This window comes from Apiospora marii, assembly GCF_038362585.1.
Source record: "Apiospora marii strain CBS 49790 chromosome Unknown utg000013l_segment0_segment0, whole genome shotgun sequence".
Taxonomy (NCBI): Eukaryota; Fungi; Ascomycota; class Sordariomycetes; order Amphisphaeriales; family Apiosporaceae; genus Apiospora; species Apiospora marii.
In genome coordinates, this window is record NW_027117384.1 from 790495 (window position 1) to 805378 (window position 14884).

The 14884-nt window shown below is 54.4% G+C and overlaps 4 protein-coding genes across 4 annotated transcripts; 2 read left to right on the forward strand and 2 right to left on the reverse strand.

Moving 5' to 3' along the window:
- Nucleotides 1–657: 657 nt before the first annotated feature.
- Nucleotides 658–2056, reverse strand: PG985_015398 (PCI-domain-containing protein; the record flags this gene model as incomplete). The annotated part of the gene is made up of 2 exons (XM_066835164.1): nt 658–1429; nt 1503–2056. 2 exons carry the CDS (start codon nt 2054–2056, stop codon nt 658–660), a joined length of 1326 nt encoding a protein of 441 aa, XP_066676367.1.
- Nucleotides 2057–3062: 1006 nt separating this feature from the next.
- PG985_015399 (uncharacterized protein) lies at nt 3063–4109 on the forward strand (the record flags this gene model as incomplete). Its single annotated transcript, XM_066835165.1, has 1 exon — nt 3063–4109. One exon carries the CDS (start codon nt 3063–3065, stop codon nt 4107–4109), a length of 1047 nt encoding a protein of 348 aa, XP_066676368.1.
- Nucleotides 4110–5105: 996 nt separating this feature from the next.
- PG985_015400 (uncharacterized protein) lies at nt 5106–7941 on the forward strand (the record flags this gene model as incomplete). The annotated part of the gene is made up of 4 exons (XM_066835166.1): nt 5106–5771; nt 6224–6703; nt 6761–6868; nt 6922–7941. 4 exons carry the CDS (start codon nt 5106–5108, stop codon nt 7939–7941), a joined length of 2274 nt encoding a protein of 757 aa, XP_066676369.1.
- A 2027-nt stretch (nt 7942–9968) lies between these two features.
- Nucleotides 9969–13351, reverse strand: PG985_015401 (uncharacterized protein; the record flags this gene model as incomplete). Its single annotated transcript, XM_066835167.1, has 3 exons — nt 9969–11706; nt 12129–12338; nt 13137–13351. 3 exons carry the CDS (start codon nt 13349–13351, stop codon nt 9969–9971), a joined length of 2163 nt encoding a protein of 720 aa, XP_066676370.1.
- Between the last annotated feature and the right edge of the window lie 1533 nt (nt 13352–14884).

The following is a 14884-nucleotide window of genomic DNA, read 5'->3' on the forward strand; positions in this document are numbered from 1 at the left end:
ACAGACAGACACAGACCAGAGCCGGTACAAATGCCGGCTCTGGCTTTTCCTTATCCCTATATATGTATTGTTCAATATCAGTTGACTTCGTTGCAAACAAAACAAGACACCGTAAGAAACATTGCTCAAGAGTTTCAGAGTAGTATCATATTTGCATTTGTAGTGGTCTGTCCCCTATGGAAAGACTCTTCTACCATTTTACCAGACAACGTGGCTTGCTTTAGCTGCTCGCCGTCTTCTCCCTCGAGAGGCTGCTTTCGTTGCCTCTACCATGTGACACGGAGAAAGACCCTCGTACTGTCGCTTACACCCCATGCCTCCCCATGCAAAAATGGATGGGGAGGGAATATAAGCTTCTACTCAAAAACGATTAAATCGCATTCCCCACTTGGGCAGTTTCTTTCTCAATATGCCGAGAACAGACGGGGAAATATGCTTCGCACAATCATCACGATGTATCGCCGTCGCCGTCGCCTCCCCCATACCAGAAAATAGTCAAATGCCAAAGCCCGTTTCATCTTCGTATCATGACAACATAACAATGAACCCAGACGCCAAGTCTAGACCACGAAAAATCACCATGCCATCCCTAATGGGTCCCCTTTTTTGGTTGCAGAAGCGTAGGAAAAGCGAGAGGGACTATATTGTAGGACACATCTAATCCTCATCATCTCCTCGGGGCTTGGGCGGGGGGCGATCACTGCGGTCGCGGTCGCCACCGCCACGTCGGCGGTCGCCGCCTCTCCTGTTACCGCCATCCTCGAATCCGGCACCGGTGAGCTTGCGCTCGAGCTCCTCCACCTCACGCTTGCGCGCAGCTTCGGCGTTGGCCTGCTCTTTCCTCAGCGCGGCAGCAACGGCGGCGATGGTTCGGCGCCAGCCGTCGACCCGGTCGCCAAGCTCGCGCCATTGCTTCTCGCCGAAGACGCGGTAGACGGTACGGTGGACAAGGAAGACCTGCTCGCGTTGCGACAGCTTACCCTCCACGAGACCGGCACGGATCACGTCGATGGCCCACAGCTCAATCTCGTTCTCGGGGATAGCCAGCGCCTTGGTGATGAGCTTGTAAGGGATCTCACGAGACGGCTGCGACGCGGCGAGCGAGGCAAATGTGAGGAGGCGGATCTTGCGGTGCAGAAGATCGGCGTTCAGGTGCTCCTTCTCGATGAAGTCGTCGTGCTCCTCGTTGAAGTCGTTGTAGTCCTCCAGGTCCTTCTCGGCGAAGATCTCGAGGAGCTCGAAGTAGACAGCGTGAGAGTCGGCCAATGCCTGGACGGCAGGAAGGCCCATCAAGTCTGAAAAATCGTAGTGAGTAGGAGAAAGGAGGGCCGACTTCAGGGCGCGGAGGGCCAGGCGTTGGGCGTCCTCGCTTGAAACCTCATCCTTGCCGAATGTGTTGATTGCCTTGACGATGAAGTCGTATGACGTGCTGTAGATGGAAACGGTCAGTATAACACACCCCACCGCTGTATACATGTATGATATCAAGAATATTGACTTACTGCTCATCGCCAGCCTCGGACGCGACTTCGGCGATCTCCTCGTACAGCTTGCGTTGCTCCTCCTCGTCAATCTCCCACTGCTCGACCCAGGAGTCGAGTGTGCGCAGGTGCTTCTTGAGGTTGTCGAACATGGAGTACTGCTTGACGAAGCGGACGATAGCGGAGAAGATGTGGAACCGGATCTCGTTATCGGGCTTGACCATGTTGAAGATGTTGGTGAGAGCGCCGAGGGCCAGGGCGGGGCCGTTCTGGGGAGAGGAAGTAATGGGCTTCAAGAGGTTGTCGCAGACGCGGGGCAGCAGCTTGTCGGCGTTCTTGGACTGCATGACGAGGTAGACAAGCAGGTTGTAGGCGGCCGTGAACTCCTTCTCGGGGACCTGGTTGAGAGCGGAGGAGGCGACGATGATCTTCTTAAGGACCTCGTCCTGCTGGTCCTTCTCGATCAGCGGCTTGACCTCGTCGCCGATGCGCACGTAGTCGGCCATCTCCTGGGCCAGCTCGCTGAAGGTGCCATCGACGAAGACAAGCTGGGGCTGGACCGAAGTCGAAGCCATGGTGTCGGTTTGCGGGTGGGAAAATAGGGTTGCTCGATCCACAGGCGGGTTGAGAGGTTGAGGAGGATCTTTTGGATGCGGATTAAGTCTGACGCAGTGCTCTTGACGGGGACCAATAGCTTCGAGTACGCTATCGACTTCGCAATTATGTTCTTCAATGGCGGCCTGGCGGAGCCGATGGTAATTCGGGAAGGCGTCAATCTTCTGCACCAGCAATTTTGGGGATTTTTTTCGTGGGATGATTTATCTATCCGAGCGTTGTGCCTAGCGGGAACATGTACGTAGCCCATGCTGCCCCTCCTTTCGCAGGCTCCCCCTCTTTTATGGGCTTGCCTCCATGCTCAACCAATCGTGCCTGCTGCTGGATGCCCCGCTCTTGACAGATTCTACAGATGCTTTAATCAGAAACAAGAGGGACATACATGCATTAATCCAGTCTAGATTACCGAAACCAGCATAAGGAGCAATCCCGGTCAAGAAACAGGATCTTGGATATAGCTTCGTTGCTCTTTTCCCATTCCGTTGCTCATGCTCTTATCGCCTCAAGCCAACGGATTGCCTTTCGCCTACCTACAAATCCTTACTGTGCCAGAACTCGCATGGTATTGCTCTAGGTAGAAGAAAGTTGGCTTTCAGCCCGTACCATGATCGTGATGCATGTCTGTCTGTATTGACTCATCTACAATCACTCTGCTATGGCGAATGCAGACCCAATGAGATGTTTAATATCAGCAGTACCGTCGATACATTGGTACGGGCTCGACTTCCCGATGGAGAAGGGGTGCGTTGGTTGCAACCAACACTTCTACGCCATGTACTGGGGAGGGAACATTCGCTCCGGGAGGAGTTCTATTACATCATTTGTACGAATATATCGACCTGCCCCCAGCACTTATAACCCGTTGACTGGGAGCAGCTTTTAAATGTGACTGTGCACTGTAGTTGTTACCTGTACTATATGCCCATCAATCTGGCCAACTAGATAATATCTGACACATAAGACAATATGAGCTCTCTGCGACATCTTCATCTGGATAGCTCGCAAAGGCAACCACTACTCAAAGACCATACGCATGTGGGAGGCGAACCGCAATCCCTGCCCATCAAGCAGGTCCATACCCATCCTCGCGAATCAAACGGCGAGGAGAATGCAAGTGTGTACTTCATAGGCACCGCGACGACAATCATTGAGTGGCAGGGCACTCGTATCCTCACGGACCCGAACTTCCTACATGCAGGAGACCACGTCCATCTCGGCCCCGGTGTCTCGGCGGAACGGCTGACCGACCCGGCTGTTGACCTGCACGAGCTTCCGAGCCTGGACTGTATCCTACTCTCACATTACCACGCCGATCATTTTGATCAAAAGGTCGAGGCGTCTCTCAATAGACTCTTTCCCATCATTACCACACCTCATGCCAAAAAGTGCTTGACCTCGCTGAAAGACGAGCCCTTTGGGCGGGTCACAGAACTGGACTTCTTCGAGAGCGTAATGCTTCATACCGGCAATGAACCAGCCCCTGACACCGGCGTAAAGCCAGTCATCCGGGTGACGGGAATGCCTGGGAAACACGTACCGCCAGGCGCGCTGGCCGCTGCCAACGAATTTCTAAAAGCAGTGCCGCCAGTCAATGGCTGGCTCGTCGAGCTTGGCTACGCCCACGACACGGCCTCGGGAGCGGATCCCGAGGCGATCGATACGGGCTACCGGATCTACATTTCCGGAGACACGCTCTTCGTGGACGAGCTTCAGGACATCAAGCAGAGACTCCAGGACGACAAGATCGACTTGATGCTCATCCACCTGGGCGGGACCACCATCCCGGGGCCCAAGATGCCTCTGGTAATGGTGACGATGGATGCGGAGCAGGGGCTGAAGCTGATGCACCTGATGAATCCGGACGTGACCATCCCGATTCACTACGATGACTACTCGGTCTTCTTGTCGCCTCTTTCAGACTTCAAGGATAAGGTGACTGAAGCAAGATGGCACGATCGCGTTGTTTACCTGGACAGAGGTGAGCAGTACAAATTTAAGGTCCGGGCTGCGTGAGGGAGAGTAGGAGGAGAGTCCGATCTGGATCTGGGAGGATTTGGCAGTTTTGAGTTGGTCCGGCTGTCTGGGCTCACTAGGAGGCATGTGTGACTTCGACTAAGAGAGTGTTGGGTCTTGGCAATATTTTTTGACATAATGTTAAATGGAAATTACATGCATATAGGTAGCCGTCCACTAGCCATTGGTTGGTTACCCTGGAACCTTTGGAAACGAGATGCTTATCAGGTGATACTTTAACATGGACCAGCAACAGGCACCGACCTGCCCCGAGTCGCCTTGGAAGCCAGCTATAGAGCGCCTGTTAGTCTGTCTGTTGTCTGTTGTCTGTTGTCTGAACCAGGCTCAAACCTTGCCGGGAAAGATCTACGGCGTATAGGCTGATAAGGTTGGCAATGGTCCGTCCGTCCAGACTCTAGAGGAAGGAGTTATGCTGCACGGACCTTGTCTCTCTAATATAAAGCATTTTAATTAACGCTAAGGTTAAAACCAGGGATAAATAATTACGGCCGCCACCCTCCTTTCTTTTAATTAATGCTCTACTTTACTCATTTATTTCTAAATAAAAAGTCTCTTTGTTAAAGGCTTGGGTCCGACGCGCCCAACACCGCCGGCATCGCGTGCACTCTTGCTCTGCGGATTCCTATTGAAGGCTTCCAGAATTGGACCGCGCATATATCCTCCGCTCCGTTCTCGTTCTAGGTCGAGGTGCTGCTGCGTGCCGTGATAGGTATACGGTGGTCTCTCTGCCTGATATAGAACACCGAGCTTGGCTTGGGCTCGCACTCACTCTGGACATTCCAGTAACGCATGCGCCGTGCCGTGCACGTCTGTTTGTAACCAAAAAAGCAGCGACCAGGATTGGACCGAATCCCTTGATTTGAGCTGACAGAGCCACCTACTTGCTCTCTTCACTTACACTACCTATATATACGCCAGCCAATGGACCGGGATCGGATGGAGGGCGTAGTCTCTACCTCAGCTCCGGAGGCGCCCATGCATGACGCACCGCTGCTCAGTCCGTCTCCAGTACAACACGAACAATCCCGCAGCACCTTTGCGGCAATCCCGAATGGGGCCGCTAGAGAGAATGGTCCTGGCCTGGTCATGGCCGAGCCCGATGGAGCAGTAGTGTTAGCAGCAGCAGTCGGGGCTACAGCACCGCAACCGCAACCACAACCACCGAGTGCCGCCCAGCCGCAGCAGGCCGCGCCGCAGCCTCCGTACGTATCGTCAACATCGCCGGCCTCGGCCTCGGCACCGCCACCGCCACCGCCCAACCAAGTCACGCCGGCCTCGACCCCCAGCGTGACCCCTGGTCCCCCGTCGGCATATCTGTCGGCATCTCTACCACCCAGGACGTCGCCATTGGCAACACAGGCCCCGCCGGCGCATTATGTCCGCCGGACCTCGATGCCGCAAGGAGGCAAGGTGCCCATAGTTGAGCCTCCCGGAGCGGGCCTTCGGCGGGCCGCCAGTCAAAACCCCAATGCTTTCCAGTCGCCCAATCGTGACCATTCCCGGGAGAACCCCAAATTCAATGACGACCTTTCCAGACTTACGCACGCCGTGCAGCAATCGGTGCCTGAGGCGGTGCGACGGGTCACTCGTGATAACTGGGAGAAGATATTGCTGGGGACGGGTTTTCACCAGGCCTTCGTCGTAAGTAAATGCCATGTTTTATCTGTCGCTCAAATTATATTCAAATGGTCTGCCTTTTTCTCTTCAACTAAATGCCATGCCCATACCCATGATCCACCCATTCACGCATCCTACTGCCATCTTCCCAACGTCCTATGAACCCACCCCATCTTTGAGATCCGACCCAATCCTTAAGAAAAGAAACGCTCCCATCCCGATGTATCTTGCGATAGTTCAAAGCACCTTGTGACTTCCGTCTGATAACCCAAGCTATGCTTTTAAGACCTCATCGCAATCATTCCTTCTCTCTTTCCTTTCGCTTTTTGAAAACTTCGGGTCGTCGGTTGTGGCTCCCACAAGCGGTGTCTTGCATTCAATACAGCGCCCATCGGCATTGTCCATCCCAATACGCAATTAGGATTCCCAAAGCCATTGTGGCAGGAGGCACCCACATTTGACTGACTTCATACTAGATGAACGCCGTCATTCATCACGCAAACGGTGATATTGTTCGTCGTGGTATCAGGGAATTTGGTCGCAAGATGGTGTCAGAGTCCAAGGACGCCATCATCGCTCATTTCGAGCCGGCGGATATCGACGCAGTTGCTGATGCCATCCTGGACAAGGCGAGTGATTATTTTCTCGACAAGGCCCTAGAGCGGCGTCTTGCTACCATTGACGCCCGCTCCCTTATCGACGCCCTTGCCCGTGCTGAGCGGCTGGGGTACGAAAGCAATGATGTCAATGGGGACAACGGCACAACCGCATCACCGCCGTTGCCAACACCCGCCACTCAATTCCAGCAACCTCCCCAACATCAACAACATGCGCACCAGGACCTTGCCAGGCACTCTCCTACTTCACTAATACCTCCTCCTCCTCCAAAACCGCAGACAAGCTTGCAGTGCCCTCTGTGCTGGCGGAAGTTCGCAGCTGCGCCACCTTACGAATATGTAGGTACCCATTGCCATTCCATTCTTGGATATAATTCTCTAACTTGCCAAAAACAGCATGTCAAAAAGCAGCTTTGCACGAAAACTCCTCCCAACGCGGATGGTTTCCCCTTCAGCTGCTCTGAGTGCGGTGCTGGGTTTGTCACCGCAGTTGGACAGAAATCCGTGAGTCATGGTAGTCAACTTGTATATCTGGATTCAGACTAACATTGATCTAGCACTATCTGAACCGCGTCTGTGGCCAACACAGCTTCGCTCCGGCGACTCCAAAGGGCCCTGTTGCCAGCTCACCCGCGCCGCAGTTCGTACAGCAGCAGCCTGCGCCGCAAATGCAGCAGCGGACCCCGTATGAACAGCAACAACGACCTCCGCCGGCTTGGTCCACCCCCGTTCAAAAGCAACACCCGGCAACGCCAGGTTCCTCAGCACCGCCCTCATCTTCGGGCCCGGTTCCCGCAGATCCGTACGCACATCTGAACCCAGACACCCGTGCGAGGCTGGAGCAAGACCTTCTGGCAGCCGAGGCCTCGTATGCGCCCCGCTTCAAGGAGGCAGAAGATATACCTGACCCGGATGAGAGAAAACAAAAGCTGGAAGGTCTTCAGAACAGCTTCTCGACAAAGCAGTCAATTATCAGGAAGAAGTACGGCGTCCGACTCCGACAGAGGCGCACCAAGGAGGAGATAGAGGCAGAGCGCATCCGTCTCACAGGCCACACTGGCACTCCCGGTGGAGGCAAGCGACAGCGTGTCGATGACGGGCTTGGGGACACGCCGTCGTATGTACCGTCGTCGCAACAAGCCCACGCTACTCCCTCGGTGAACAACCCGGCGATTACACCAACGAAGCACTTGTCGGTAACAGACATGAACTCGTCTGGACTAGGAGGTTCTAGTGCGACTGCGGCCACTGCTGATCCGACTGTTGGCCTGCAACAATCCCAGCCAGCGCCTCCGCCTCCGCGCAACAGTTTGGCTTCTTATCAGCGGAATGGCTATCGTGTGGACAGACACGTCTCTCACTCGGCTACCCAGTCCCCTGTCGAGTCTCCTGTCCAAGCTTCTTCTTTTACTCCGGTCAACAGCCATAGCGCAGCCGCCGAGGCAACCGCTGATGCACCGACCTGGCACCCATCCCCTACCGCTGCAAGGAGCGGCTCGGCTGCAGCTCCTCTGGTTCTCGACGATGACGCTTTGTCTGACAGCGACTCGGATGGGGATGGGGGAGATACCGGCTAAACTCCCCCCGATGGGTAGCAGGCCCAACGGGCCCTCCTCAAGAGGCTGGGCTGGTTAATTTCGTCCACAATACGGATAAATAAGCTTGCACACTAGAGACCTGTGGACGGTCAGCAAGAGCTTGCATGATTTGATCCTTGAAGTTGTACGAAGTTGAGCGACCCGGCATGGTTCTTCCGAGATTCTCCAGTGGTATTTGATTTGTTATACCCCAACGTGCGTTGTGTTTTCATTTCTCCGTTTATTCATTCAAAAACGAGTTGCGAATCTTAACCTGGTTTGCGATACTTGGTACATACACACCGATGATGGCCGCTGTACTTTCCCAGCACATGCTTGTTGTTGCATGGCCCCCGGGAAATCAACTGGAGATGCTATCGAGATGTGGTTGAGAGATTCGCGATGCCCTCCAGTCAATATTCTTCTTATGCGTTCTGCGATTTGATTTCTTCATTCCAAGGCTTCAAAAGGTGTTACGGAAAAGGCGAGGGAGAGAAGGGGATGTTCAAGATCGAGAGAGGAGGAGGAAAACGTAGTGGTGACAGCGTTATACCCTCAGGCTTCGCCAGCCTGATCTCAAATTTTCTGCGTTGCGCTTTCATTTTCTTGTTAATGAGACAGGGAGTTTACTGTGCCAGCTTTGGGCCGCATTGCCTAGGTGCTTATTTGTACGATGTCCTTGTTTCTACCACCACGTTGAGTTAGGCAAATAGTCGTCGGGAACGAATGGCTTCTGCACATACACGCATAAATAGAAGCAGTCTCCTACTTTGACCACGTATTGTAGCAGTATCTTGCACTTTGGGTAATTTGGCAATGCCCGCGGTGAGATACACAGTAATGAGGCAGCTGGCGTAGCAGTCACTACGAGTGTCTATTCTTTGGCTCGGCTAAATTGGGGGCTGGATAGGACAATCCTGCATTGTCTGGGTCGATACAGTAGGTACGTGATTATGCTGCTGAAGACCAGGCCAGGTAGCCAGCGAGCAAGATCAGCCTTTGAAGGAAGACTAGCGAATATGGGGGGCAGGATCAACTCGACATTATGGACTTTGTCTCGGCGCTGCAACCGGTGCTCTGGACGACGTTGTCAAGTCAGCGTCTTAACCGTCTACTAGAGGTAGCACCACCCCTTACAGACTTGCGCAATCCTATATAGGTTTGGTCTGCTGCATTTGATATGTAGAACCCGTGACTTCAGGGGGCCTGGTTGATTTTGCATAGCATATAGTCTCACATGATAAAGAAACGAAAGTAAATGAACGATATTCGTCCCCTTCGACGAGGTTATTATTCTTTTTTTTTTTAATATCACAATATAAGTATCCGTTCCATCGCCCTGCCATGATCCGTCACTGCTGTACTTAACCCTACAGCGTCTCTCATCGCCTACCCGGGCCTCCGGCCCAGCAGACACATGGGTGTCGTAACCAAATAAAGAAACCATCAACCATCCATTAAGATGCTAGAAACAAAGAAAGAGAGCCGAATGCTCGCAAGAAGTGGTATCGAAGTAATAAACAAAAGGAACCAACACGCCCAGCAGTGCACGTTTACAAAATAATATAAACCAATCTCAGATTTTTCCTATTTTCCCATATTTGGAAGGTAGGCAAGTAGGCTCCTGGATCTGCCGTCGACTTTCCTCCCGACTCAGCCTGGAGCCCAAATAATACCCGAGAGACCATCATGACCGTGCAACAACAACTTGGGGGGTATGGTATGATATAAGATGCACCTCCGTCTGTCCTGACCTACCCTGCTTATGTCAAAGAACATATAATCAAGGAAAACGAAAACCCCCTGCAAACTCCATGCTCTCGAAACGTGGAAATAAACATAAAAGGCCAGCTTATGCAGAAATCCGACATGGACGATAAAAACGCATCCCGTGCATTAACAATAACGAAGTCGCAACGCAGTACCGCCTCCTGAGCTGGCCAAAACCCCCCAAAACATCCCCCCCTCTCTCGCCAACATTGACGATATACGCCTGCCAATTACCGAACCGGTCAAACCGTACTCGCTCAGCCGGTCACTCGCCTAACCCAGAGCCCCGTGGGCTCGTACTCGGCCTCGCGGTCCATGCGCTTGTAGGCGCGGTGCAGCTTGAGCCCAAGCTCGTACTCCTCGCGCTGCACGTCGGCCAGCTCGTCGCGGAGGACCTCGACCTTGCGCTTCTCGGCCTCGCGCTTGGCGATGACGGCGTTGCTCGCCAGCAGGTTGTCCGTCGGCATGAGCTCCGTCATCTGCCGGATCGCCTGGTTGATGTTGATGCGGCGGTTCCCGAGCGACTTGAGCTGCGCGTTGAGGTAGGAGACGCGGTCGCGAGCCGATACCTCAGGCGGCGCCATCGGAAGCAACTTGTCGCTCGACTCGGTCGAGGCTACCGAGACCCGGCTGTGGTTCCCGCGGGGGATCGGGTGCAGTCCAGAGGGGCGCGGCTGGGCCGGGACCGGAGAAGTCACGTAGTAGGGAGAATCCATATTGATCTTGATCGGCTCGGCAGGAGGAGTGCGGGCCTTGGGTTTGTCCTCGTAGCCGCTGACGATGGGTCGCTTGCGATCGAGGATAGAAGAACCGCTGGGGGACAAAGATGTCGTCGGAGACTGGTTGTATTGCCGGGGAGGCGTAGGTAGAGCAGGCGTATCTTCTTCGGCAGAGAGCCTCGGGGTGCCGGTCGCAGAGGTTCCGTACGTCGTGACACTGAAACGAGATGGCGGCTGTGTCCACTCTTCGGGAAATCCTCCAGGCGGCCGTTGAGAAGGGTGGATTTCGGGTTGCTGCGAATAGGTAGAAGACGAAGTAGAAAGTTTCGGGGTATGGCCAGCTGCTCCGGCAGGCTTTCTTCGGGTGGCTTTCTCGTTTGAAGGAATTGGTGTCGAAGTGGAAGGTTTCTTCGACGGAACAGGATGGGTGGCGGCAGGCTTCGGCGTGGGACGATGATCGTCGGACAGAGCAGGGCTTGGATATCTCTGGGACGGGTGGTCAGGTGTATCAGCTGTAACGCGCTGCACCGGGGGAGCTGAGGATTGGGCCATGTTCCCGCTGCTAGGCTTTTGAGAGAGGGTCTTGGTGGTAGTTGCGCGCTGAGCTGGTGGGGGTGAGGATGTTTCAGACCCCAATGAACTAACAGGGGACAAAACACCTTGGCCACGGTGGTCGTCTCTGGGGTCTCGGTTCGTCCTTCTGGCGCTCTTCGGCGGCACGTTCAGCGGCGGCACGTCGGGCGTGTCTTTCACGGGCGGCACTAGAGGCGTGCGCCCGCTGGCCCCGCGCCAGCCCGGCCTCGATGGCGGCATGGCGGGCTCAGCCAGCGCTTTGCCGGCAACTGGAGCTGGTGCCGGGGCCGGTGCTTCAGCTGGAGCTGGAGCTGGCGCTGGAGCTGGGGTTGGTGCTGCAGCTTTGGGCTGGCGTGTCGATCGAAGGCGTACGCCGAATATGTTGCCGCCGTCATTGGCCGGCGCACGGGCTTGCAGTCCTTGGGCGTATTGCTGGGCGCTGGGCACTTGCGAAGGGAGTCCGCCGCGGTCTTTGGAAGTCGGCTCGCCCGTGTGTTTATCCCAACGCACGTCGACATTCCGCTGCTTGAGCCGCTCCCTGGATTTGGACTCGTGCAAGGCGTGCACAGCTGCATCCGAGTTCTTTCGTCGCTCTCGTCGCATCATGGGGATCTGGCTTCGCGCAGCAGCATCTGGGCGAGCTGTGGGGTTCTCCATGGTCAAGTTGCCTTCTTCGATAGGCGAAACGTCCCCGTCGTTGGGTCTGTCATGAGTGCACATTGTTAGTCTCGATGCCCCTTCTTCTCGACCGTCATAAGATTCGGAGGGGCGATGCGCCAAGCAGGGATCGGCAGCAGCAGTTCTTATTCCACCAAAGGTGACTTGACTTTCTAAGTGGCTGCAATGAAGATTTGTTCGTAACGCCGCAATTCCAAATTAAAGGTCACGAATGTTTCAACAAGAGGGTTTGTGGAGGCGGGGAGAGAAGCCGAGCGTAGTAGTTGCACACTGACACGGCAAGCAATACAGGCAATCATCCGACGACTTCCTACATTCACCTCAAGTGCCGTGGCTGCTTATGGTCACCCTACCGAATGCGCCTACCTCAAGGAAGCTCGAGGCGCAACAGGGAAAAGGAAAGCAGAAACAGGAAGAGGAAAAGGGCACGCATTAGCCTTAACTTACCGTTCTGGCGGACCAGAATTGTCAGGTGAACTCGGCGGAGAAATCTCGGCCGGGTCTGCATACACCTCGTTTCTCAGCTGCTGGGCAGCAAAGGTGGCAGCGAGTGGCGACGGCTGCGAATAGATAGACGACGCCGGGCGCCCGTAAGAAGAACTTCGGTTGTTCTGGGTGGACGGCGGAGGCGCCTGTACAGCAGGTGCTGATGTTTGACTGCGGTAGTGTGGTGTCAGCATCGTGAAGTTGAACTTGGCTTTTTTTCCCCTTCTGCTTTCCGCTTCAATAATTCGATCTCGCTTCCACTTGGGGGCCCGAGGCCGACTTAAAACCAGGCCACAGAACAAATAGTACGAGGGTAGGAGGGACAATGACCCAATCGTGCCACCATCAATTACACATCCCTGGGAGCTGAACTGAGAGGCCCTTTGCTTCTTCCTTTCTTTCTGTCCTTCCTTCTCTTCCTCCCTTCTTTCTTTGTTGATTTGGTTCTTTTTGGCGTTTGCTCAAGTAGATGCGATATCTGGCAACATGGCACCCCGGGCTATTTGCGCGTTGTTGTCGCATTCAACCTGACCCTCTTTCTGCGGGTTGACGCGATTTTGGGCCAGTCTGACCGAAACCACCCATGACAGATAGACAGACAGACATAGCCCAAGCCCAAGGTTAAGCCCAACCTTCACCGTTGGCATTTTGGGGTCTGGGGGTCGGTCTATGGTGTGGCTGACAACCATGACTGCATCACGCCAGCCGGAAGAAGCAACATCGGCCAACCATTTTTGGTTTTCCATGTCCTGTTGGAGCAGCCCCCCGGACGGCCAAAGTCCAGAATTGGAGGGGGCGCAGAATGGATGCATGCCAACTCGAATAGACTTGTTGTTTGTGTTGTTCTTGCAATTGTACTTGCACTTGCATTTGCATTTGCATTTGCCAATCCGGGATTCAATGCAACGAATGCCATGCAATGCATGCAATGAGTAGGAAAAGAAAGGAAAGAAGGAATGCGCAACTTACTACGGTTCCGAGCTCGGTGCCCTTTGGGGTCTCCTGGGGGCCCCTCCTTGGATCTCGTAAGAATATCCCGTTGGTCGCGGCGGGCGTGCAGGAGGCGTTGGTGAAGATGATGAGGTTCGCGAGTTCTGCCACTGTTCGAGTTTCTTCTGCTTCAGCGCAGGAGCTCCGCCGTCCTTATTACGTCCCGTCTGGCCTGGCCGTAGCCGGTCCCACATGGTTGACATGACAAACGGGCTCGCGATGCCCGCGCCTGATACCTAGTCGGTGCTGCTACTAGCTAGTCGAAAGGGGAGGAGGGGTGTGGTCCTCTCTTCCTTCCTTCCCTCCCTGAACTGTAGGATCCAGTTTCCGGCTGGTTTAAAGAGTTTCGCGTAGAGTGGTGTCAGATCGCCGCGGGGATGGGCTTATCCGAAGGGCCAAAGACGCCAATTGACTTTGGGTTGCTGTCGCGGACGAGTCCCTGCGCGCGCGCATGAAAGAGGTCCCTGGGTGATTGATGCCAGCCCGCGCCCTCCGAATTATGCCGGGATGTCCTGTCCAGAGTCTGTGCGGGTGCTGAAGAATGTCGCAAGAAGCAACCGAAGAAGGACCAAGGACGGTTAATGATGTCGGATGGGGTGCAGTCGGTCTGTCATTTACGGGAAATCACAGCAACCGCAGAGTCGGTTTGGATCTTGGTTGAATGGGCGTGGCGCGTGGCGTGTAAGTGGTCCCAGTCTCCCAAGTCTCCAGTTCGCAGCGTCGGGCAGATTTGATTTGATGCCAGTCGAGAGCACGAGAGGCAAGGATGCGGCAGCCCACTAATCTTTGTCGACGGTAGCTCGGCCGGTATATGCCTGGGTGTCTGGACTTTTGCTTGGCAGCGAATCAAACCAGTCGCAACAGCGTAGAAGGGTTGAAGAGCAGACCGGATACGCCTAATTGGTTGGAAGACGGCGGTCGCGGCAAGTATATGTGTCGAGTCTGGACTGCGTACGTTTCGTATCACTGGCTGTCTATTCGTTATCGCTACTCGGGGAAAAAGGTCGCGTCACTGGGCCGCCGTGGTCAGGTGTGGATATCTTGTAATTCGTAATTCCCGGGCCTGCTGCCCAGTTTTTACCATTCAAGCTCTGCCAATGGGTGGATCGAGGGGAAAAGAAGGAGAAGAAGAACCAGAAGAAACAAGCAGAAGAAGACGAAGATGAACGAGTGGAATGAAGGACAAGAACGCAATATGCAAACACCGTACGCACAGTGGCTGGCGCCGAAGAGGCAGGGGAGGTAATGAAGTAATTAAAGAAGAGGGCGAAGAGATGGAGGTCGGCGGGTAAACGTTTATGTTTCTGTTCTTCCTTTTTTTTTTTTGGTCTTTCCTTCTGCAAAACGGCTTTTCGATAACAGATGAATCGGTAGTAATAACGGCCGACATAAGACGAACTTAACACGTCGATCTACGACTCGGGATGCTCCTGCAATCCTGTAATGTGGTATTCAACGGCTGTCGCCTCCAACACGATCCTCCGCCGGCGTCCAAGAGTGTTTCTATCCCTCACAGACCGTTGCATCCCGCCCTGGCGACCTTCTCCACTGTCTGCCAGTATTACTATTCAGCGCAATTTCACCATGGGCACGTGTAATTTCTCTATCTCAGATTAAGAGCTGCCAGCAAACACCACCGACAGGGGGTTTTTGGAACGGAGGGCGGCAGCGAGAGCGACGGCGAGGCTAATGCGATGGGCCGCCTAGGAGTCTAACCTACACAAGTG